This window comes from Musca vetustissima, unplaced genomic scaffold, assembly GCF_032173495.1.
Source record: "Musca vetustissima isolate MV318-11 ecotype Yass unplaced genomic scaffold, APGP_CSIRO_Mvet_v1 utg19267, whole genome shotgun sequence".
In the NCBI taxonomy this organism is placed as follows: domain Eukaryota; kingdom Metazoa; phylum Arthropoda; class Insecta; order Diptera; family Muscidae; genus Musca; species Musca vetustissima.
In genome coordinates, this window is record NW_026875507.1 from 23,559 (window position 1) to 48,623 (window position 25,065).

General features: G+C 35.5%; 1 protein-coding gene across 1 annotated transcript; it reads left to right on the plus strand.

Annotated features, from left to right (window-relative positions):
- Positions 1–2,535: 2,535 nt before the first annotated feature.
- Positions 2,536–24,736, plus strand: LOC133337996 (uncharacterized). Its single transcript, XM_061546185.1, has 9 exons — positions 2,536–3,021; positions 3,099–3,299; positions 17,592–17,664; positions 22,400–22,613; positions 22,689–22,829; positions 22,901–23,309; positions 23,646–24,181; positions 24,258–24,336; positions 24,542–24,736. The coding sequence occupies exons 1-9, from the start codon at positions 2,536–2,538 to the stop codon at positions 24,734–24,736; spliced, it is 2,334 nt and encodes a 777-aa protein (XP_061402169.1).
- Positions 24,737–25,065: the final 329 nt, after the last annotated feature.

The following is a 25,065-nucleotide window of genomic DNA, read 5'->3' on the forward strand; positions in this document are numbered from 1 at the left end:
TTAACATCCGCTTATACTCAAAGTTGAGCTATTAATTGCATCGGCCACCGAGGTCACCGGAATGAGATAACTCATAATGGGCATTGAAATCACCTTAGTGACAGGCGGTTATTACCTTCCAAAAAGAATACGTTAAGCACCTCAATCTCTACAGTTCCACAATTGACTGCTACCCTTATCAATTGCATGTATAGGTCGCTAGAGTCCAACTCTTCGCTTCTGGTACGATTCTTCCGCACAACGTTTTAAGCTACATTTCTCGGTCAGCTTTGTTCCCCTGATCTCACCTCAGTTGAACTGCATGAACGATGTATTTTCTAGCCTCGGAACAGCAATGTTTGGTATTTAGTGCTGCGTGTTTTGCTGTAGAGGAGTGTATCGTATTCCTACCACGACAATCCATGAGACCCGCTATAAGACGTGCTTGCGCAGCATGACGTGCTAGTTCTCCTAGATTCGGTTTAGTCAAGAGGAACCTCGAACATGCACCCATTCCACTCTTCCATCGCATCTCTCCGAGACGGATCTGTGGTAGATTCGATTCTGACATACACTACAAAACCAAGGGCCGGGCTTTTTTCTCTATCCCAGCACGGAACAAAAGTGTACTTAACAGGCGTTCTGGGATACATATAATGCCGCAACCGTAACAAAAATGAACTCCACATACTTGTATTTGTTGAGGTGGCAGACTCTGGTCGAAGTTTTCTTTAGAACCAGCTATATTCCCATTTGGTCATTGGAATCGTAGGCACCTCTATTGTGCAAAATAAGTAAGTTCAATTGATGATCTTGGCGCCCAACTTCACGTCAACAGATCCTCCCTATGAGCGGACATTTAAAGCAGCTGTAATCGTTCGGCATCTTTATAGATATCGTGAGCTGTGGCATGGTAAATTTTTGGTAGTACGTTTTGACACACGATGAGAACGAAATTACAGCCAATTCGCGTGTATCGTAAAAAGTTTGAATTCAAAATACCATATTACAGTCAATTTGTACCCAAAATCCCCAATCCGAATATGTGGAGGTACCGTTATATGAAGACTATACTAATAATACAGAATAAAAGCCAGTATTGTTATATGGGGTCTATCGTAAAAAGTTTGAATTCAAATTCGGGTGAAAAACGCCAAAAAGCCAATTCGGTTTAAAAATGTACCAAAAATTCCTAAAATTCGAAATATGTGGAGGTACCGTCTTTTGAAGGCTATTCAAAAGAAAATTGACCAATGTTGATATTGTTCTCGTAGGAAGATGTGTCACTCAAAACACAACATACCAAATTTCAGCCAATTCGGTTGGAAAACGTGTTAGAAATGCCCAAAATACTGAAATTTTGGAGGTACCGTTATATGGGACCTATACCAAAATTGTAGACCGATATATCCAATATATATATATACAATTTTCTATATCAAACATCCTTTGAGTAGTAACAATGTATGTGCAAAATTTCAAATCTCTATATTCAATATTGCGAAATCTATCGTAATTTCGACTAACAGACGGACGGAAATGGTAATTTTTTTATTCTGCTCCATGTAAACATACAGACCTATTAACAAATCAAAGTAATTCTAAAATTTTAACTTCAATCGACCCTAAATTCTGAAATTTTTTCAATCTGAATTGATCACCATTATTGTTCGATGCACGTTCTCTCACGTTTCCCTCTCTCTCTTTAGGAGGATTTTTAATATTGAAAAATAAATCTATAAATATGTATTTCTTATATGTATGTGATAATTTTTTACTCTCACTGTATATGATTCAATAAATTTATTTTCTATTATTTTTTTATAGATTAAAAATTCAAAAATATGTCAAAATCGCTTTTATTATTATTTTGTTTAGTGGCGGCGGTGTTGTAGCACCTACTCCACCGCAGTACTCTCACTCATTCACTCCCTCTCTCCCACTTTGTTATTCCTTTGCTCTCTCTCTCTCAATGTGATATCACACAGTTGCGAGTGAAGACCGTTATCTGTGTTGGCATTTGTTTTCATTTCGTATGACAGAGGTTGGCGGGCAGAGCAAAGCAGGTGGCATTTGTTGTTGATTTTGTTGTTATTGTTTGTGAGGAAAAGAAGAGTAAAATAAGCAGAGTCGTTTGTATTACTATTGGTGTTGTTGTTTTGATTTTTTGCGTTTGGTTCTTTCTGTAAGTGTTGATGGCTGTCTAGCTGGCTGGCTGCTTGGTTTTGTTGAATGCTTGCTTGAACAGGCGGCATCGGCACGCTGGCTATTCGAAGAGCGCCGACCCAACAAGCATTTCAGTCGGTGTTTTTCTTTGGTTGTGCGGACAGGCAAAAAATATTCATTCGAAAACCGAAAATTTTGAAAACAAAACAAAAAAATAAATACTAAAAATGCTGGAGCATTAAATTGTATGAAAGAAAAAAAAATAACGAAACACACAAAATAAAACAACAATTAAATTTTGTTTAAGAAAAAGTGCATATTTTACATAAAAATAAAATAGAGAATTTTAAAAGAATAAAAGCGGAAACTTATATTGCCTACTAACCAACCATGGCCGCGGTATTATTTATTGTGACTATACCCACCGAGGCCGAGGAACAGCGTCTGAAACAGGAAATATTAGCCCATAAATATGATGCGAAATCGGAAAAGGCCGAAACAGCCACCCTTGCTGGTGGTATTTCTCTGAAAAGTGCCACAGGAGTTGTGGCACCCAGTCGGACACCGTCAACGGCTGTCTTGACACAAACACCCACTGGTACCAGGAAAACAAATGGCAGCAGTGAAACGGCCACAGGGGATAGTGCAAGTGTTTCCATTGCCCTGGAACAACAACAGACGATGTCCATGAAATCCTATAATAATACCAATGCCACTGCCAGCGATGATCCCAACTCAACCCCAAATCAATTTGGTACATTTCCCAAACGTCGGCGAAAATCGGAATATCTTATCAAGACCCATGGGGAGGGTAGTTCTCTGAAATCCAATGGCATTGGTGGTAGTTTGAAAAGTATTAATAAAATACACACTCCAGTAAGTCCGGAGACGAGAATGAATCCCCTGAAACAGATCTAATGTGTTTCTTATTCTTCCTCTATTCGTTCTTATAGAGTTTCCTCAAAGAAAGACTTGCCTCTGGCCAGGATAGTTCAACGACAACAAAATCAAAATCCAGCAAAAAGAAAGAACCCTCCGCAGATACGGCCTTGACCTATGACACATGCATGGAAACGGTGTTGAGGGTCATACTCAAACGTTGTCAAATATCCAATGCCATGTGGGCAAAGGATGAAAATGGTCGCATGTATCAGGTAAGTCAAAAAATTAACACACACAAGGCCACCCTCACTCCCAAATTACAATAATGAATGTGAATTATTATTAGGAAGTAAAATCTTCGTTAAGTTCGGTTAAGACGAAGTTTTGATACCCTCCATCAAAGATGGGCATTCAAAAAAAAACCTAATATCAATCAACATTTTTCGTCAGTGGGTTAGGTTGGAAAATGGAAAGACCTTCGGTAAACCGAAAATGAATCGGGATTTTTATATATTGAAGCTATGACAAAACAATTGCAAAGAAGTTTAGTACCCATCAGCGACCTGGAAAATGAAATTTTAGTATCCCTATTGTAAAAAGTTTCTAGTTTCTTTATATAGGTGGTCTATGCATTTTTTAAAAAAATATTAAACCTCTAAAAAGGCGTGGATTTTGAACTATTTTTTCAATGACCAACTGAGGCTTGGTTTTTTTAAAGAATAATTTTTCAATGAACAACAAAGGCGTGGATTTTCTAAAGAATGTTTTTTCAATGGTCAACTGGGGCGTGGAGTTTTTAAAGTATTTTTTCAATGGTCAACTGAGGCGTAGTTTTTTAAGAATATTTTTTCAACCGTCAACAAGGCGTGAATTTGTTAAAGAATATTTTTTCAACCGTCAACAAGGAGTGAATTTGTTAAAGAATATTTTTTTAACCGTCAACAAGGAGTGAATTTGTTAAAGAATATTTTTTTAACCGTCAACAAGGCGTGAATTTGTTATATAGGCTATAAGAACTTATATAGGCTTCTAATGAACTCCAGGCCACCGATGCGGATTCACTACTTCCGAAACGGAACTTTATAAATATCCCTACTACTTCAACACCAATGTTGACTCCTCTAGAGCACTTGATCTTTCTAAAGCGATGCAGAACTTAATAGAGCTATTCACCTCTTATACGGACCAAGCTTAAGCAACCTCTAATGAGCTCCTAGCACCCGAAACGCACCTTTGTAAAGTTTCTTTCCCTCATTATATACATTGACCATTGCAATAAACCTCATTAGCGATGCGGAACTCTATAAAGTTACTCAATCTCCATAAAAGATATCTAATGAGCTCCTTGCCACCGAAATCGCTCTCTTTAGAGTTGTTTCTACCGATAGGAACCTCTATAGGGTTCCTAATCATATTTACTGGCCACTACAAAACATCTCATTACCGATACGGAACTCTAAAAATATACTCAACCACAACGTGGGCTTGTAATGAGTTCCTCACCACCGACGTGAGTCTATTACCTCAGAAACGGATGTCTATAAACATTCCTATAACCTTATCACCAATATATGGAGCAATATTGGTGTATGACTGACAAATACATGGCTTTCGACTTTATTATCCTTATCATATATATACTCACCACGATAAAGAGCCAGGCACATATACGGACATATATAGATTTCCAGCTAACCTACACGAACCCCTATAAAGCACCTTATTACCGATATGGACCTCTATTAAGCTCCTCAACCCCCAAATATGGACTTCTAATGAGTTTCTCACCATCATTGCGAATGTATTACCTCTAAAGCGGACCTCCAGAAATATCTCTACCACCCCCAAACCGATAATGGCCGGCATAGAAAATTTGACCAAATATGGACTTCTTATAAGCTCCTGATAATCTTAGCAAAGTTATATTAAATATAACGTTGACGCAAGAGAGCAATGTGCATTTGGTATGTGGTACTCCGGGACCATCCTTCGTCCAATGCAGTGAAAAAACTTCAGTTACAAATTCAAAGGCGAGCGATTATAGCCCAGTTAAGAAAAGGCTAGTCCAACACCTCTAATTTCTTTCAGTCAAATATTTTGAGGTTTTCCAAACAAAATATCGACTCACTGTACCTGGTGGAGGGTGTAACGATTGAAAATTTAATTAAATGGGCAAGGGGTCATTATTATGGACTTTCACTAACTAAATTACCTAATTACGTTTATATTCGTTTGCGGGTTTTTCAGTTCGTTTCTTCTATTTTTACTTAATCCGCATACTAAAAATAAAAAATCATTTACTAATGTGGTTGTGGTTATGTTGAGATTATTACCGTGCTTTGCAACAATCGAACCAAAACAAAACTGCACATACAAACCAGCAATAGTTTATTTTTGCGTGCACTGTGTTTTTCTTTTATTATATCCTCCTCCCATAATTTTCTTGTCTACCCCTTTCTACCCACATAATGATGTCATCCTCGTAAATGTCGTCATTTGCACAAAAATTCTGCAAAAAAAAATGCTCTCATGCTGAATTGCTTTTCAGGGTCATCATCAACAAGAAGCGCGAAAAAGCAATTTTCCCACCAAAAAATCGAAACTAAAAAGAAAAGTCAGAAACAAAAATGCGACAACAAATCAAGTGTGACAGGCGACTAGTACATATTTTCAAATTCCATAGCTATTTTATTGGTATGTTAATAGTACTTGTTGGCATGTTTCCGAAGCGCCAAATACGCATTTTGGCCAAAGAGAATTTTCACACATTTAAATATTGTGGCGTTCAATTTAAAAACATTTTATTTTTTAAATCAAAGCAAGGCTTTTGTGAAGGAAGTATTACTCAAAAAAATTACCCCTTCCTGTTTATAACGACATTTTTTACCCTATGTAACAGAACTACTCAACACCAATATTTTGACAGCTATAGAGCTCTTGATCGCAATGCAGACCTCAATAGCTAACTAACCAACTATATGGATCACATTCGCACATATAAGAATCTCTATAAAACGGATCATAATCGATACAGGGCTCCTAACCCAATATATATACCTATATATTGCTCCTCTCCACATATATGAATATCTATAAAGCGTCTCATAATCGATGCAGAGCTTCTAACTACTTATACGGACCTATAAAGATCTCCTCCGCACCCATATGAACCTATATAAAGTATCTCAGAAGCGATGCACTTATACGGACCTATATAGATCTACCCCACATCTATGAAGTACCTTAATACTCCTCCCATAACTAAGTTTTATTTGCTAGAGTTATATTGTGTTATAGAAATCAGCTCCAATTTTTTTATTTTGTTTAATGGGAAGCTACTTAACTCCAATAAGGACCTCTATGAAGTCCCTCGTCATCGAAACTAACCTCTATAGAGCATTGCACCGCTTATACGGATCTGCAGATATACCAACCGCGATAAAGAGTCACACAACAACATATATCTCACCCATAATGAATCCCATATAGCACCTTATTACCGATATAGCACATTATTACCGATATGGACCTCTATATTAAGCTCCTCAACCTACAATATGAATTTCTAATGAGCTTCTCACCATAATTGCGAACATATTACCTCCAAAACGGACCTCTAGAAATATCTCTACTACCCCCAAACCAATAATGCCGCCCATTATTGACAACATACATTGACCTCTATATAGCGCTTATAACCTCGCCACCGAAACGGACCTCTACAGAGCTTTTCGCCGTTGATTAGAATCTTTATAGAGTTTCTCACTGCCGATATGAACCTTAAGGGAGCTTTCCTATCATATATATACTAAAAACTACAATAAGGGCTATAAAGCTGCTCACCCTCCAATATGGACTTCTAATAAGCTTTTCGCAATATTTGCAAAGCTATTAACTCCAAAAATCGAAGTATTCCTATCAACTATAGAGCTTTTGATCATATACCTTGACCTCTATAAGACGTCTCCTAACCGACACAGATCTCCAAAGAGCTCTTCACCTCTTGTATGGATCCATATAGATTTTCTCCTCACCAATAAGAACCTCAATAAAATAACTTATTACGGACTCATCCCAATAAAGGACATCTAATGAATTCCTAGCCACCGAAACGGAACTCTATAGAATTTCTAATATCAGACATGAGTATCTATAGAGTTTCTCGCCGCCGATATGAACCTCTATAGAGCATCTCATCTCTCATCCGACCACTACAAAGCACCACCTTACCGATATGGACTATGGACAATGAGCGACTCACCATTATTGCGTACCTCTTACCTCCAAAACGGACCTCTATTGAGATCTCTTAACCGCCTCATAAATTTAGTCTTTAAAGCGCCTGAGAACAGGTACAGATCTCAATAGAACTCTTCACCACTTATGAACGAATTCCTCTTTACCTAGTTTAACCTCTATTAAACCCTTTATAACCGATACGGACCTCTATAAAGTTACTCACATCCAATTAAGGATCTCAAATCTAAGCAAGAATGTTGTAACGGAAATAACGACATTTATTGCACCCCCAGTATGTGGCTAATGATACGACAAAAATGTGCCTTATCGAAAAATTGATTTTAGACCCCATGTTTCTTTGGACCAAATCCGTTTTAAACAATTTGGAGTCAATTTACAAAGTCCGCCCGTCTGTATATCTGTCTGACAGGATTGTGCACACGATAATTCTCGAAGCGAATAACCGGTTTCATCCAAACTTTGAACATCGTAATATTTTTTCTCAACTTAGTTCAAGTTCGAAGATGGGAAATATCGGCCCAGTCCTTCTGGTAAAAAATTAAAATCATTCGAAACGACTGTTCGATTTGAACCAAACTAGATCAAATTCAAAGATGGGATCCATTAGTCCACTCCCTTGGTACCTCCCCTACAAACGGTCAACATTTTCAATATTCATAAATCGAATATCTAGCGAATGGAATGTCCGATTTGAAGCAAACTTTGTCCAACCTATTATCTTTACCAAGCCTTGACAAAGTCCTCCGAAGATGGGACCCATTGGATTTTTAGGGACTTTGAAGGAAGATTTCATAGCCGTTAGGTGTGGATTTTTTAAGGGACTTTGAAGGAAGATTTGATACCCATAAGGCGTGGATTTTTAAGCAACTTTGAAGGAAGATTTGATAGCCGTAAGGCGTGGATTTTCTAAGGAACTTTGAAGGGAAGACTTGATAGGCACAAGGCATGGATTTTTAAGGAAATTTAAAAGAAGATTTCATAGCCGTAAGGCGTAGATTTTTTAAGCCATAAGGCGTGGAAATTTAGAAGTAATATTTCTTAGCCGTAGGGCGTAGATTTTTTAAGGGACTTTGAAGAAAGATTTGATAGCCATAAGGCGCGGATTTTTTTAACCAACTTTGAAGGAAAATTTCATAGCCGTAAGGTGTGGGTTTTTTAGGGACTTTGAAGGAAAATTTCATAGCCGTTAGGTGTGGATTTTTTAGGGACGTGGATTTTTTAAGGAACTTTAAAAGAAGACTTGATAGGGAAGACTTGATAGGCACAATACTTTGATTTTTAAGGATCTTTGAAGGGAAAACTTGATAGGCACAAGGCATGGATTTTTAAGGAACTTTAAAAGAAGATTTGATAGCCGTAAGGCGTGGATTTTTTAAGCAACTTTGAAGGAAAATTTCATAGGCATAAGGCGTTGCAGTTTTTTATCTCACACTGTATATCTGCCGGCAACATAGACTGACACTTTTTAAATTGTTTTTATTATTTTTTATTATACCCTTCACCACACTGTGGTACAGGGTATTATGTCTTTGTGCATATGTTTGTAACAGGCAAAAATAATCGAGATAGACCCATGGTTCCTTTTGAGAATATGCATAGAATCACTTTCTGAGTCGATTTACGCATGTCCGTCTGTCCGTCCGTCCGTCCGTCCGTCCGTCCGTCTGTCCATGTTAAATTGTAAACAAAGTACAGGTCGCATTTATGATCCGAATTGGATGAAATTTGGCATAGGTCACTTATTTGGCCCAAGGACGAACCCTATTGAAATTGGGAAAAATCGGTTCAGATTTAGATATAGCTCCCATATATATATTTAACCGATTTAATGTAAACAGTCCCTATATAACTTTCGATTTGCACGAAATTTAGTACAGCCTAATCATTTAGGTCTAGAATGATGTCTGCCAAGTTTCGTGAAAATCGGTCCAGATTTAGATATAGCTCCCATATATAGTTTCGTCCGATTTCATGTAAATGGTGCCCCAAAGTCCCTATATATCTTTTGATTTGCACGAAATTTGGCATAACGTACTGAATTAAGCCTAGAGTGATGTCTGCCAAGTTTCGTGAAAATCGGTCCAGATTTAGATATAGCTCCCATATATAGTTTCGTCCGATTTCATGTAAATGGTGCCCCAAAGTCTCTATATATCTTTCGATTTGCACGAAATTTGGCATAACGTACTGAATTGAGTCTAGAATGGTGTCTGCCCAGTTTCAAGAAAATCGGTCCAGATTTAGATATAGCTCCCATATATAGTTTCGTCCGATTTCATGTAAATGGTGCCCCAAAGTCCCTATATATCCTTCGATTTGCACGAAATTTGGCATAACGTACTTAATTGGGCCTAGAATGATGTCTGCCAAGTTTCATGAAAATCGGTCCCGATTTAGATATAGCTCACATATATAGTTTCGTCCGATTTAATGTAAATGGAGCCCCAAAGTCCCTATATATCTTTCGATTAGCACGAAATTTGGTACAGCCTAATCATTTAGGTCTAGAATGATGTCTGCCAAGCTCCGTGAAAATCGGTCAAGATTTAGATATAGCTACCATATATAGTTTCGTCCGATTTCATGTAAATTGTGACCAAAATCCATATATATCTTTCGATTTGCACGAAATTTGGCATAACGTACTGAATTGAGCCTAGAGTTATGTCTGCCAAGTTTCGTGAAAATCAGTCCAGATTTAGATATAGCTCCCATATATAGTTTCGTCCGATTTCATGTAAATTGTGCACCAACATCCATATATATCTTTCGATTTGCCCGAAATTTTGCACAACGTACTGAATTGAGCCTAGAGTGATGTCTGCCAAGTTTCGATAAAATCGGTCCATATTTCTATATAGCTCCCACATATAGTTTCGTCCGATTTCATGTAAATGGTTCACCAAAGTCCCTATATATCCTTCGATTTACACGAAATTTGGCATAACGTACTTAATTGGGCCTAGAATGATGTCTGCCAAGTTTCATGAAAATCGGTCCCGATTTAGATATAGCTCACATATATAGTTTCGTCCGATTTAATGTAAATGGGGCCCCAAAGTCCCTATATATCTTTCGATTAGCACGAAATTTGGTACAGCCTAATCATTTAGGTCTAGAATGATGTCTGCCAAGCTCCGTGAAAATCGGTCAAGATTTAGATATAGCTACCATATATAGTTTCGTCCGATTTCATGTAAATTGTGACCAAAATCCATATATATCTTTCGATTTGCACGAAATTTGGCATAACGTACTGAGTTGAGCCTAGAGTTATGTCTGCCAAGTTTCGTGAAAATCAGTCCAGATTTAGATATAGCTCCCATATATAGTTTCGTCCGATTTCATGTAAATTGTGCACCAACATCCATATATATCTTTCGATTTGCCCGAAATTTTGCACAACGTACTGAATTGAGCCTAGAGTGATGTCTGCCAAGTTTCGATAAAATCGGTCCATATTTCTATATAGCTCCCACATATAGTTTCGTCCGATTTCATGTAAATGGTTCACAAAAGTCGCTATATATCTTTCGATTTGCACGAAATTTGGCATAACGTACTGAATTGAGGCTAGAGTGATGTCTGCCTTGTTTCGTGAAAATCGGTCCAGATTTAGATATAGCTCCATTTTATTATAGATTGATTTTATGTAATTGACGCACCAAGGAACCAATAGGAACAAAACGTTCTAAAGTTAGTATAACCTAACTTGTGACAAGTTTGTTTGAAATCGCTTAATATGTGGATATAGCTTACATATATTTTTTCGCCCGATATCAAGCAAATTGGGCATCATACTCCTCATGTTAGTCAGATTGACATCAAATTTTGCACAACGTACAAAATTGAGCATAGAATTACGTAGTTGCGTTTTCTAGAAGTACAGACATAGTCAACCGGATGACCTATTTATATTTGTTTGAAGTCGATTTACACACTTTATGGACAAATCTAGGTAGATTCACATTTAGATAAATATCATATATTTTATTTCATCCAATTTCATGTTAATAGTCCTGTTTAATGTACCCATAGTGGTGAAGGGTATCCTAGAGTCGGCCCCGTCCGACTTTACTACTTTCCTTACTGGTTTTAATTTGAAATGAACTTTTTTTAGTAACAACAATAATTGATATTTATATTTGTTAAATATCGCACTTTGTGTTTACTAACAATTTAACTATTTGGCTTAGGGGCCAATTAAATAAATGATTCCATTCCTTGGCTACATCTGAGGCACGTGAGTGATTTTGACGCCACCGCCATTTATTTATTTCTTTATTATACCCTTCACCACACTGTGGTACAGGGTATTATGTCTTTGTGCATATGTTTGTAACAGGCAAAAATAATCGAGATAGACCCATGGTTCCTTTTGAGAATATGCATAGAATCACTTTCTGAGTCGATTTATGCATGTCCGTCCGTCCGTCCGTCCGTCCGTCCGTCTGTCCGTTTGTAGATGTTAAATTGTAAACAAACTACAGGTCGCAGTTATGATCCGAATTGGATGAAATTTGGCACAGCTCATTTGTTTGGCCCAAGGACGAACCCTATTGAAATTGGGAAAAATCGGTTCAGATTTAGATATAGCTTCCATATATATTTTCGCCCGATTTAATGTAAACGGTCCCTATATATCTTTCGATTTGCACGAAAATTGGCACAGCGTAATGAATTAGGTCTAAAATGATGTGTGTAGAATTTCATAAAAATCGGTTCAGATTTAGATATAGCTCCCATATATATCTTCGTCCGATTTAAGGTAAATTGTGTAATAAAATCCCTATATATCTTTCGATTTGCACGAAATTTTGCACAGCGTAATGAATAAGGTCTAGAATGATGTATGCCAAGTTTCGTGAAAATCGGTTCAGGTTTAGATATAGCTCCCATATATATCTTCGTCCGATTTAAGGTAAATTGTGTACCAAAGTCCCTATATATCTTTCGATTTGCACGAAATTTGGCACAGCGTAATGAATAAGGTCTAGAATGATGTATGCCAAGTTTCGTGAAAATCGGTTAAGATTTAGATATAGCTCCCATATATATCTTCGTCCGATTTAAGGTAAATTGTGTACAAAAGTCCCTATATATCTTTCGATTTGCACGAAATATGGCATAGCGTACTAAATTAAGTTTAGATTGGTGTGTGCAAAGTTTTGTGGCGATCGGTACAAATTTAGATTTAGCTCCCATATATAGCTTCGCCCGATTTTAGGTAAATAGCACACTAAAGTCCCTGGAAATCTTTTGGTATAGCGTACTGAATTAAGTCTAGAATGATGTGTGCAAAGTTTCGTGACAATCGGTTCAGATTTAGATATAGCTCCCATTTATATTTTCATCCGATTTAAGGTAATTGGTGTACCAAAGACCCAATATATCTGGCATTTGGGTCTATAATAATTTGTGCTAAGTTTCATGAAAATCGGTTCAGATTTAGATATAGCTCCCATATATATTTTCGCCCGATTGTAGGTAATTGGTGCACCAAAGTCCCTGGAAATCTTTTCATTTGCTCGAATTTTGGCATAGCGCACTGAATTAAGTCTAGAATGCTGTGGCAAAGTTTCGTGAAAATCGGTTCAGATTTAGATATAGCTCCCATATATATTTTTGTCCGATTTTATGTAATTGGTGCACCAAAGTCCCTATATATCTTTCTATTTGCACGAATTTTGGTATAGGGTACGTTGGTCAGCTAAGTAATTCGCTTTGTTACAAGAGACATTTGGGTTTGAAAGGTTTTTTGTATAGAAGCAATAGCTTCTGGGGAGAATATTTCAACAAAAAACTAAGGGAACTGATGAGGATCAGTGGCGTGATCCGAAACTATAGTCTTCCCTGCCTTTCCCCTCGGCAATCAATGCCATACATTCCCCACTAATAAATAGTTGTTTTTTATAAAAACAAAACACAAATAATATCCCAAATAAACCGCCAACACTACTGAAGTACTGAATTAAGTCTAAAATGATGTTGCTAAGCTGCGTGAAAAGATCCATAGCAAGGCCGAATGACACAACGTACTGAGGTAATATATATTAGTCTCTGGCAATTTTCCCTGAAATCGGTTCAGATATAGATATATAACAAAAACGCGTCGCCTGTTGGGATACATATGTAGAATATACCCAAAGTGGTGAAGGGTATCATATAGTCGGCCCAGCCCGACTTTACTACTTTCCTTACTGGTTTAATTAGGAGTATTTCTGAAGTTTCTTAGGTTACCATTAGTATCTTTTGAAAATCTCTACCCAAATTGGTTACATTATCATATAGTCAGCTCTGTCCGACTATATGGGCCTTTCCTATCTTATTTCAATAAATATTAAATTCCAGTCATTTCTAACCTTTTTATTTATTTTAATAGAATTCATAATCGTTCTGACTGCTTTAATTTCAAATATATTAACTTCTAAATGCAAAATTCTCGCCACAAGGATTTGCTAATTAAAATAACACGAAACTTGATATTGAAAAGCGAAATTGAAATTAAAATGGCATAATAAGGCGCCAATTTATTTTGCCATAACTGGACATATTTTTATTAATTAGCCATTGGACGCAACAATTTGCTTCCCCACACCAAATTTAAAACAACAAACAAATCTTAAATGTTTTCAAACTGTATCTAATGACTACTTTTCGAGTACCTGTCATTTATTCCCCCAAACTAAAAAAAAAAAAAATAAACAAAAATAAAACCCCCAAAACATATCGGAATAAAATACAACAAACATTGAACTTGAAATGCTGAAAAAAAAACAAATCGTTGATGTTGATTATCGTCACATTAGAGTTTCTAGTTTTTTTATTTTCTTGGGTAGTAGTAATACATAATTGATATTTATATATGTATATAGCACATATGTACGTACGTTCGCTTGTGAATCTGATTAAATAAGCAATCGCGGGTATGAAAGTTAACCACACCAAAAAAAAAACCGAAAATCAATCAACCTGTTTATTATCTCTCTTCTTTTTTTCGGACCGGAGTATAACCAAATAACAACAAAAACATTATCTTAGTTTCCAATTGGCATCACACTTTACCTTTTTTTTTTTTTGTTACTTAGCTCTCCTAGCAGTATGTTATTTCAACATTAGTCTGAATTTAGAATAAGGTAGACGGGGGGACTGTCTATTTAATTTTAAATTAACAAAATTATGTTAATTGAAATTTTTGTTTTGCCATTTTTTTCGATTCAAATATTTGAGTTTTGTTACAATTATTTATTTGTTGGCGACAAAAATATTTGCGGTTTATGAAAAAAAAAATAGTTTTGTTATTAGTAACATAAATATACCAGGTTTCGTATTTTTTCAAGCAGATTTCATTGATTTTTTGCAGAACAACGGTTTCCATTGTTGCAAAAATTCAATCTCGAAATGGAGGTTACGGTTTCGATATTAAATATAAATATTTGTCAGTGAAAGTCTTGACTAAATTCGCATTCCTATACGTCAGTTTAGAATGATATGATTTTAATTTGAAATCATTAAGGGAAAGATTGAATGGAAGATTGAATGGGGCCTCAAGGCGTGGATTTTTTAAAGAACTTTGAGGCACAAGGCGATGATTTTTTAAGGAACCTTGAATGAAGACTTAATAGTCACAAGGGTAGGTTTTTAAGGAATTTTGAAGGAAGCTTTGATAGCCGTAAAGAGTGGATTTTTAAGGAACTTCTTTAAAGGAAGATTTGATAGCTGTAAGGTGTCGATTTTTTAAGGAACTTTGAAGGAAGACTTGATAGCCACAATGGAGTGGATTTTTTAAGGAACTTTGAAGGAAGACTTGATAGCCACAATGGAGTGGATTTTTTAAGGAACTTTGAAGGAAGATTTGATAGCCATAAGGCGTGGATTTTTTAAGAAGGATTTTATAGCCGTAAGGAACTTTAAAGAAAGATTTTATAGCCACAACCCGTGGATTTTTTAAGGAGGATTTTATAGCCGTAAGGAACTTTTAAAGAAAGATTTTATAGCCACAACCCGTGGATTTTTTTAAGGAGGATTTTATAGCCGTAAGGAACTTTTAAAGAAAGATTTTATAGCCACAACCCGTGGATTTTTTTAAGGATCTTTGAATGAAGACTTGATAGCCAGAAGGCGTGGAATTTTTTAAGGAACTTTGAAGTAAGATTTTATATCCGTAAGGCGTGGAATTTTTAAGAAACTTTGAAGGAAGACTTAGTAGCCATAAGGCGTGGATTTTTTAAGAAAATTTTGAAGGAAGACTTAGTAGCCATAAGGCGTGGATTTTTTAAGAATTTTAAAGGAATATTTGATTGCCATAAGGCTTAGAAAACTTCATAGCCGTAAGACATGAATTTTTTAAGGAAGTTTGAAGGAAAATTTTCTAGCCGTAAGGCGTAGATTTTTTAAGGAACTTTAAAGAAGACTTTATAGGCGGAAGGCGTGTATTTTTAAGGAACTTTGAGGAAGATTTGATAGGCCGAAGGCGTGGATTTTTAAGAAATTTATAAGGGGCGTTTGATGGAAGATTTGGCGTTTTTATTGGATCGTAAATCTTTCTACCAAAATTGATTGATATCGGTACACGTTTATGTGTAGCCTCCGACATGCAACGTACCTCCAATTTTCGAAAAAAAATTATCAATATCTTTCCATAGACAGGTCCCAAAATTTCATTATGTGGTTCTACGAAATATTATAAGTATCGTATATACATATAGGCGTTTAAATTGGCGCACTTCTAGCCCATATGGCTATATTTTGTCATTACGGTTTCTTAAGGGTAAAAAAGGGTTTTTTTTTTGTAGAAAATTACCACATAGATCCATTTTTCAAATTAAATTAAAATGTGTTGATGGTCCTTGGATCATTTTCCTACCGCATTGTCATTAATATTTATATCCTTCGCCACACTGTGGTACAGGGTTATTATTTCTTTGTGCATATGTTTGTAACAGGCAAAAGGTATCGAGATAGACCCATGGTTCCTTTTGAGAATATTAGTAGAATCACCTTCTGAGTCGATTTATGCATGTCCGTCGTCTGTTGATGTATTTTATGATACGATTTGTATGAAATTTGGCACAGGTGAAATTGGACGGTTCAGATTTAGATATAGCTCCCACATATATTTTCGTCCGATTTTATGTAAATAGTTCACCAAACTCCCAATATTAGACCGATTGAGAGGAAATTTTGCACAACGCATTGAATTTGGCCAAGATTGATGTGTGCGAAGTTTTGTTAAAATCGGTTTAGATTTATATATATCTCCCATATATACTTTCGTTCGATTTTATGTAAATGAAGCACCATATTTCCAATATTTGTCCAATTGGAACAAAATTTTGCACAGCGCACTGAATTAGGCCCAGATTGATGTATGCGAAATTTTGTTGGTTTAGATTTAGCTCCTATTATTCGTCCGATTTTATGTAAGTGGTGCATCGATGAGGCTATGTTTGTTATATATTCACGTATGGAATTTAGTCTAGAATTAATTTTATTAAGTTTAAAATCGGTTCAGATTCCCATTTTATATAAATGGTTCACCATAGATCATGTTCTATTTGCTCGATATTTTGCTGTTGAAATCGTTTCAAATGTAGATATAGGTCTTACATATATTTCAGTACGATTTTATGCAAATGGAGAAGCCTACGTCTGTTCGTTTTCGGAGCACCTGAAATGGGGAGTAGGCGGACCGCTGTATACTGTCTATCTTGGCAACAGCGTTTTTTTCAAGCGCCGGCCACCATACAAGACAACCATAGGTGAGGGTGGGAAGTACAACTGTATCATACAACCAGTACATGATTTTTGGTTGCAACTCCCAACTTTTCCCTATAGAATCCTTGTATGAATAGAGCGTCATGGGACCTCCCTTTGTGCGTTCTTCTACGTTCCTTTTCCACTTTAATTTTTGTCAAGTATAGTTCCGAGGAACTTCGCATCAATGGAGAGTTCTAGGGCTATTCCATACTGTATTGGTAGGGGGACATTGGAATTTTCAGCTTTCTCGTTAACTGTACCAACTCTGTCTTCGTGGGTTTCACCCCTAGCCACTCCGATAGCAGTACCAGTGCATTTTAAATAATGTTTGAGATCGTTGGTAGAAATGTATAGCCTATCAACACGGCCACATCGTCAGCATAAGTCACAATGCTTGTACGAGGCGAGTCAAATTTAACACGAATCTCATTTATCACCAGGAGCCAGAGCAGGGGTTATAAAACTCCACTCTGCGGTGTACCCCTGTTGACAAATTTCCTTATGAAACTCTCTACAATGTTTGCGTTGATTATTCTGCTTCTTAGCATCACATCCAAACCCAATCGACCAGAATAGAGGAGATTCCTGTGATTACGAGAGCTTTGTGGATAGATTCAAGTTTGACATTATTAAAGGCTCCCTCTAAGTTAAGGAAGGATGCTAATGTAAAGTCAGAGTTATTCAAGTTTTTCACGATGCATTCAACCACTTCGTGTAGGGCTTTATCGATTGATTTGCCCTTGTTGTAAGCGTGTTGCGAATTACTGATTTTAAGGGGATCCAAGTTGGTTCTTTTTTTTTTGGGTAACATACAGTCGGCCCGTCCGACCTCATGGTGGAGGAATATAACATCGTTTTTACTTATTTATCATTAATTTTATCTAATTTGGTGTCATTTGTACGTCTCAAGGTCTGTAATTTTAAGTAGTTTTTAAGTTCGTGTATTTTTTTCCTCTCTCTCATATTACATTAGGATTGCGTTTTCATTTAAATCATGTTCAACACGAAAATGGTAACAAATTAAATGTGCAATATCCAAAATTAGATTAAAACAAAGCAACAAATGTAACTCATAGACAATAGGTTTGTTCGAATACATTTTTTATAAAAAATACTATTGAAGGTTATTTCTATAAAAGAGTAAGTCTGTAAAGAAATTGACTGGAAATATTTCATGTAAACAGCTGATCTGTATAAGCCAAATGTAAACTGATTATTTCTTTAGTGATAAATGACACATTTTCAATTAAAAAATTCATTTTTAGATTTTCTACATATGGTAAATTAATTTTGGGATTGAAAAAATTATTTCGACTAAATTACTATTATTTATCCAACGTCCAATATTTTTTTATTATTAATCACGGCATCATTGAACACACCTATTGTTATTTATTAATTGTTGTTTTTCCCATTTTCGGCATCAACGATGACTAGCTGACTGACTAATTTATGTGACTTTTATGTCGTATGTCGGAAGTTCTTTGATTTGATTTTCGTATGCGCTTTTCCACTAATTCACTCTCGTGATTGCATTTTGTATTTAAAATTACATTGGGCACGACGATGACGATGGGGAAATGTGAAATGGATTTTCGGTCGCTTACACTCAAAATAAAATGTCTGTTGCAAAATTAATAGGCGAACAAATGACCTCTCAGTCAGTGGCTACCTAAGAGATTTTCCTGTGACTCAATCTGTTTCCAATTTTTCTAATGCGGATAATAATAATTAAAAAAAATGTTTTCTAGAATTTTTCAGTAGTATTTCGACATAAAAATGGCTTGGGGGATTCTCAAGTACAAATACTAAAATTTCCAAACAGCTTTTACTTCATTGTGATATGACCAAATTGAAGGCAGTAACAGGAATTTTAAAAAATCACCAAGAAATTAGTCATCTCAAATTTGATAAAATAATGTTGTCTCCGATATAGTCTTATAACCGATCATAAAACCCCCGATGAATACTTAAAAAGCGAACATAAATGAAATCTTTATTTAGCAAAAATACAATTCAACTGATAAAATATCATATTTCCTAATGGTATTTGTTTTCATCACATACACAGCTGACAACAGATGGCGTAAGTGATTATTTTTAAAAATTCCAAGCATCACTTGAATTTTTGTCGAAAACCCCTTAGAGATAAATTTTAAAAAAAATTTTGTTTGTTTGATTTTGTCAAAATTATTGCAGTTCATAAATCAAGCTTGCCTCTTTGATAAACGCCACACGTATAGACGAACTTTGTTGTTAAGACATATTATAATCACAAATAAAATCTCAAAACATTTCAGACAATCTGTCGGAATGATATGAAAAAAAAACACACACATAAATGACAGGTTATATATACATATTATTCAGGTTCTGAACGTCATTCATATATCAAGAAAGTGTTTATACCGTTAACACAAAAAAATATCTGAGCTAACAAAATGTTGGTACCCAAAAATCATGTTTGATATGAAAGTAGCCCATAAATTAATAAAAATGAAAATATTTCTTGTTTTCGATTTTTTGACCACATTTTTCGATTAAGATATTGATTATGGATAATGTGAATTTTATTGGCATGTGTTATTGAAAATAAAAGTTAAATAACTTAGCGAATAGGGCGGAAGATTTTCAAATGTTTATTTGTTTGGATTTTTAAATGAATATTGGTTAGGCCGGAGCTTTTTGGTCAATCGTGTATTTTTAAAAATATTCATGATCTAAAGATAGAACAGAAGTATTTTTTGCAATGTAATCCTCAATAGGTGGCCTAACAGACTTCCCAATCTGCAGATCGCCCGACTTGGAACATAACTAATTATAATATTTCCAAAATATAGATTATGATTGTTGAAATCTGTATACATACACCATTGATTTTTTGATATTTTGATTATATTTTCAATTTTGATAACTATATTTTAATTTCTAAAATGGATTTTGTATCGGTCATAAGACCCCACTAATCTATTTTTAGACTATTATTGCAAAAAATCTAACATTACTTATGCCACCTACTACCACCAACCTATAAACAAATATTGGGTATTCTCAGCATGTTACCAAGTGTCTGATATTCTAAAAATGCAATTTAATAAATGAATTATTATCTCTGTTTATTATTCATTAATTATAATCTTAATTTAAAATACCGCGTGTGTATATTTGTTAAGATAATCTGTTGGAAAAAATCTTCCCCCTATTGTCAGCCATATAAATATACGTTTATGCTTAAAAAAATTATGCATTCTGTTTATGTTATCTTCAATTGCTATGTTTTTATAACAAATTGAAATAAATACTTTAATTTTTAGTTTCTTTATTATATTGCTGTACTCTGTAAATCGGTCATAAGACGTCGGTCGCATGACAATATTAGTTGGCAGACCCTGGAGAGGTTGTAGGCTAATGGGTCAGGATTCACTGTTGGAAATAATTATTTTGATATTCTCACTGTTGATGTTTCGCTAGTAGAGAGGGGTTGGCGTCTACTGTGAAAGGCTAGACATTGAGCTTACCTACAAGTCGATTCTGGCCGACTCTGTCAACCAAGAGAACAAACTCACTGTTGCACCTGAGCAAAGCTGAAATTAGAGTAATGACAGGAATCATTACGTGTCATTGCAATATCAGTGCCTTTACCAGTAAATGGGACCATGATGTTACTGATTCCCGCAGACTCTGTGCTGACGAGGAGGAGACGGAGACAATTGAGCATATCCTGTGTCGCTGTCCAGTTCTGGCCTACAGACGCACAGATTAGCGGGTGCTCACTTTCCACAGTCTCTAAGCTACTTTTCAACTATGGAACCTAAAATGAAACCTAAAATGGTTAGGAAATTGCAACCTTACCACATAATATATTTCTATCCAATTTCTTTAGCCATCGAAATTATTCCTACCATCCTCCTAATAATAATAGCTTCTTATTCTTAAAAAGCTGATGTTATTAGTTTTGTTTATGCCGGTACCGAGCTATATAAAATAGTTCACTTATCTCAACACTCAAAATGTTTCATATCTCAACACTACACAAAGTCAGGCCGCAACAAAAATCTAGCTCTATATTAAATTTCTTATTTCTAATACTAATTCCAAATTTCATGATTCGAGCTCTATAGGTTTAAGCAAATCCAAATTTAGTACCATTTAGTACACATTGATATAAATGTCCATAATTACCAACATCAACCATAATCGACTCACCCAAATCCAAATTGTACCAAATTTAGTGCCATTTAGAGAACATAAGTACGAGTTTCCAAAACTTCCTACATACCCAATCCTCCAATAGTAATCTTAATTCCAAATTTTTGGATTCCAGCCCTAATGTTTCAACTAAATCCAAATTTAGTACTAATTAGTACGAATTTCCAAAACTTCCTACATATCTAAGTTCTACAATGCAGTTATTTTCAAATTTCAGCATTTCAGCTCCATCGATTCACCCAACATTCAAATTGTCCCAAATATAGTACCATTTAGTACTTTTCGTACATATAAGTACACATTTCTAAAACTACCTACATATTGCGATCCTATACTCCGATGGTAAAGTTAATTTCAAATTTCAAGATTCCAGTTCCATCTGTTCCTCCAAATTGAAATTGTACAAAATTAAGTACTTTTGATATTTCAAATTTCAGGATTTCAGCTCCATCCGTTCCTCCAAATTCAAATTGTGCCAAATTTAGTACTTTTCGTATTTCAAATTTCAGGATTCCAGTTCCAGTCGTTCTTCCAAATTCAAATTGTACCAAATTTTGTACTGTTTAGTACTTTCGTATTTCAATTTTCAGTACGGTTTAGTTCTTTTCATATTTCCAATTACAGGATTCCTACTCCATCCGTTCCTACAAATTCAAATTGCACCAAATTTAGTACGATTTTGTACTTTTCGTATTTCAAATTTTAGGACCCCAGCTCCATTCCAAAACCACCTTCTTATGGGTGGATTTCGACTCTTCTACTAAACATTGATTCGCATTCCAAATTTCAAGTTTTAAACTCTATCCGTTCATATGCTACGAATTTGTACCAAATGTAGTACATTTTAGTAATTTTCGGATGTTTACTTATAGTTCGAATTTCCAAAAAAAAAAACCTTTGGTACATTTATCCTACACTCCATCGGTGATCCTCATTCCAAATGTAAGATTTCTAGCTGTACCTTTTCGCCAAAAATACAAATGGTACCATATTTAGTACTTTTCGTGCCGCTCTAGTACAGATTTCCAAAAACCCAACATTTTCTGATTCCATCGGACTAAAGTGACCCTCACTAGTTTTAACCGTTTCGTCTGGGCGTTGGATAAATGCGGCTAAAACCTTAAAAATACCGAAACTTCATAAGACAACTCTCTCATATATTTTCTTTTTTTTTTCAATTTTTTGCAGGTCTCTTTCACTGTTGAATTCAATGAAACCTATGAAAAAATATTGGACGATTTCAATGAATGGGGTATTGGCGATCGTGAGGGTTCATCCGTTTCGGTTATGAATTGTATTGCCTCCAAGGCATTTTCAACAAAAGACGAAGATGATGAAGATAATGACGATAATGCTGAGTAAGATTTACAACAACAACAGAACAATATTCAAGGTTATTAACCCCATGCTAAATTACATCTAACTATTTACAGCAATTTCGACAAAAAACAAAGCGCCTGGGAGCGTTTTATGAATTCCGTCCGTAGTCGTTTAAATGTGACACAAATTGTACGAAATGTACGCGAGGATGCATCAATTACATTTGATTTTGTAGTATTATTGATCTCAGCGGCGTAAGTAGGACCCTTTCTATGTTTGACCTAAGAGAAATTCTAGATTTCGATTGTTCTCCCGCTCTTTATAGGGTCCTAGCCGCTTTCGGTTTAATCGAGAATAGCACCATATTCTTGGCATCTAGTATGTTAGTATCACCGTTAATGGGTCCCATTATTGCCACCATCTTCGGTACAGTCATTAAGGATAAGTCACTGTTCCGTTTGGGTATGGTCAATGAATTGTTTGGTATTTGTGCTGCGGTATTGGTCGGTTTTGTATTCGGTATTATTGTCTGTACCACCGATGAACGTTATAGCATTGGTGAAGGTCTAACCGCTGAAATTCTATCGAGATGTGAATTACATTCCTTGATTGTGGGTGTATTTACGGCGATACCATCGGGTGCAGCGGCTGCTATTGGTATATTGGGTGGTAATATCGGATCATTGGTTGGTGTGGCAATTTCAGCTTCGTTGTTGCCACCTGCAGTTAATTCGGTGAGATTTGTTTTTCATTATTTTTTATTAAAAACTGTTAATTTTTTACATTCAGCCAGGCTGAATTGAAAATTTTCTATAGAAATTTCTATTCAAAAAAATTTGAATTGAAAATTTCCTATAGAAATTCCCATTCAGCCAAGCTGAATTGAAAATTTCCTATAGAAATGTCTATTCAACCGGTCTGAATTGAAAATTTCTTATAGAATTTGTTCATTCAGCCAGGCAGAATTCAAAATTTTCTATCGAAATTCCCATTCAGCCAGGCTGAATATGAAAATTTCCTATAGAAATTGAAGTTTTTTGTACTAAATTCATTAATTGTTTTCCTTCCAGGGTCTCCTTTGGGCCATAGCCTTAATCTATAAATGCTATGAAAACGATGAAACTAAATTTCCCCAGGTGGTGAAGACCACCCAATATTCGGAAAATCAAGCCAATGAACTGGCTGTGTTGGCCACAATCAGTATGTGCCTCACCATTTCGAATATTCTCTGCATTTATGTTATGGGCATTGTGGTATTGAAACTAAAAGAAATCGCACCGATTTCCGGAAATAATCGTGAATTTTGGAAACATGATATTAAAATTGCCCGCCACCTTAAACGTCGTCGTCTCGATAGCGATAATGTTATTATGGATGAATATGCTCACCTGCCGCAAGAGGATCAAAAAGCCTTGGGTATTAATTATGATATCTTGAGAACGATACAAATGGATGATGCTGCCTATCAGCATACATGGTCGCCGGTCGGTACTCGTCATCCCTTCGAGACATCATATGAACCGATGCGTGGTAATTATTCGACGGTACATCAAATCGATCAACTGTATGCGACCATAACGCATCAGACAACGATGAAGGAGAAAATGTAAGTGGCAGATTGAAAAAGGAGATTTTCGAATGGAGAGGTTATTTATTTGTGGTTGTTTTGTTTTGAATTTCAGGCATAGATTTGGTTTGGGTCGCCGACCCACTGGACGTATGGTAGATTTTGCATCGTCCTATAAACTGCTAAGTGAAAATGTAAGTAAAAGAAATATTGACATTTTTTCTTAGAAAATCCACGGCTAGTGCTATGATGGGCCTTTAGAAAAAATGCTTTCAAAATCCACCTTTGGTGGTCTTTGAGAAATTATGCCTAAAAATTACACCCCTAGTGCTATGATGGCCCTTGAGAAATTTTTATTGAAAAAATTAATTTTTTGAATTTTATTTTTTTTTTTCTCAGCTACCCCGTTCCCGTTGCTCAACAATGCCCTCCAAGGTTAATCCACCCACCGTTAAAATTGTTACACCCGATTCCTCAAAATTTAACTCCTGCACAAATACACCATCCATGGCCGGAGAAAAGAACCGACGCAAATTTATTGTAACCCCCGCCGAAGATGATCCACTGCAGCCATTAAATCCATCGGATGCTTAAATTAAAAAAAAAACTAAAATCTATATTTATTTGTATATAGAATTAGGTAAATAAAATGAGTATGGATCGGTCTTATGGGCGTGTGCGTGTGACTTACATCATCAGTATACTTAAACCACAACAACAACAATACCACTTTCATATTATAGGTAGTTAATAACTAAAATAAATTAAAAATAAAAAACTAGATTATATATAAACACTCCCAAAATTGTATAAAAAAAAACAAAAATAATAACAATTTACAATTATTGTATAATTTGTATTGTTATACTACTATATTTCATTAAAAATAATGTTTGATTTTTTTCACTAGGCTATTATATTAT

Coding starts and splice junctions, on each gene's coding strand:
- LOC133337996 (XM_061546185.1), top strand. CDS start 2,536: ATGGCCGCGGTATTATTTATTGTGACTATACCCACCGAGGCCGAGGAA. Junction 3,022..3,098: donor TTAATAAAATACACACTCCA/GTAAGTCCGGAG, acceptor TCGTTCTTATAG/AGTTTCCTCAAAGAAAGACT. Junction 17,665..22,399: donor AGCTTTGTGGATAGATTCAA/GTTTGACATTAT, acceptor AAACTTCATAAG/ACAACTCTCTCATATATTTT.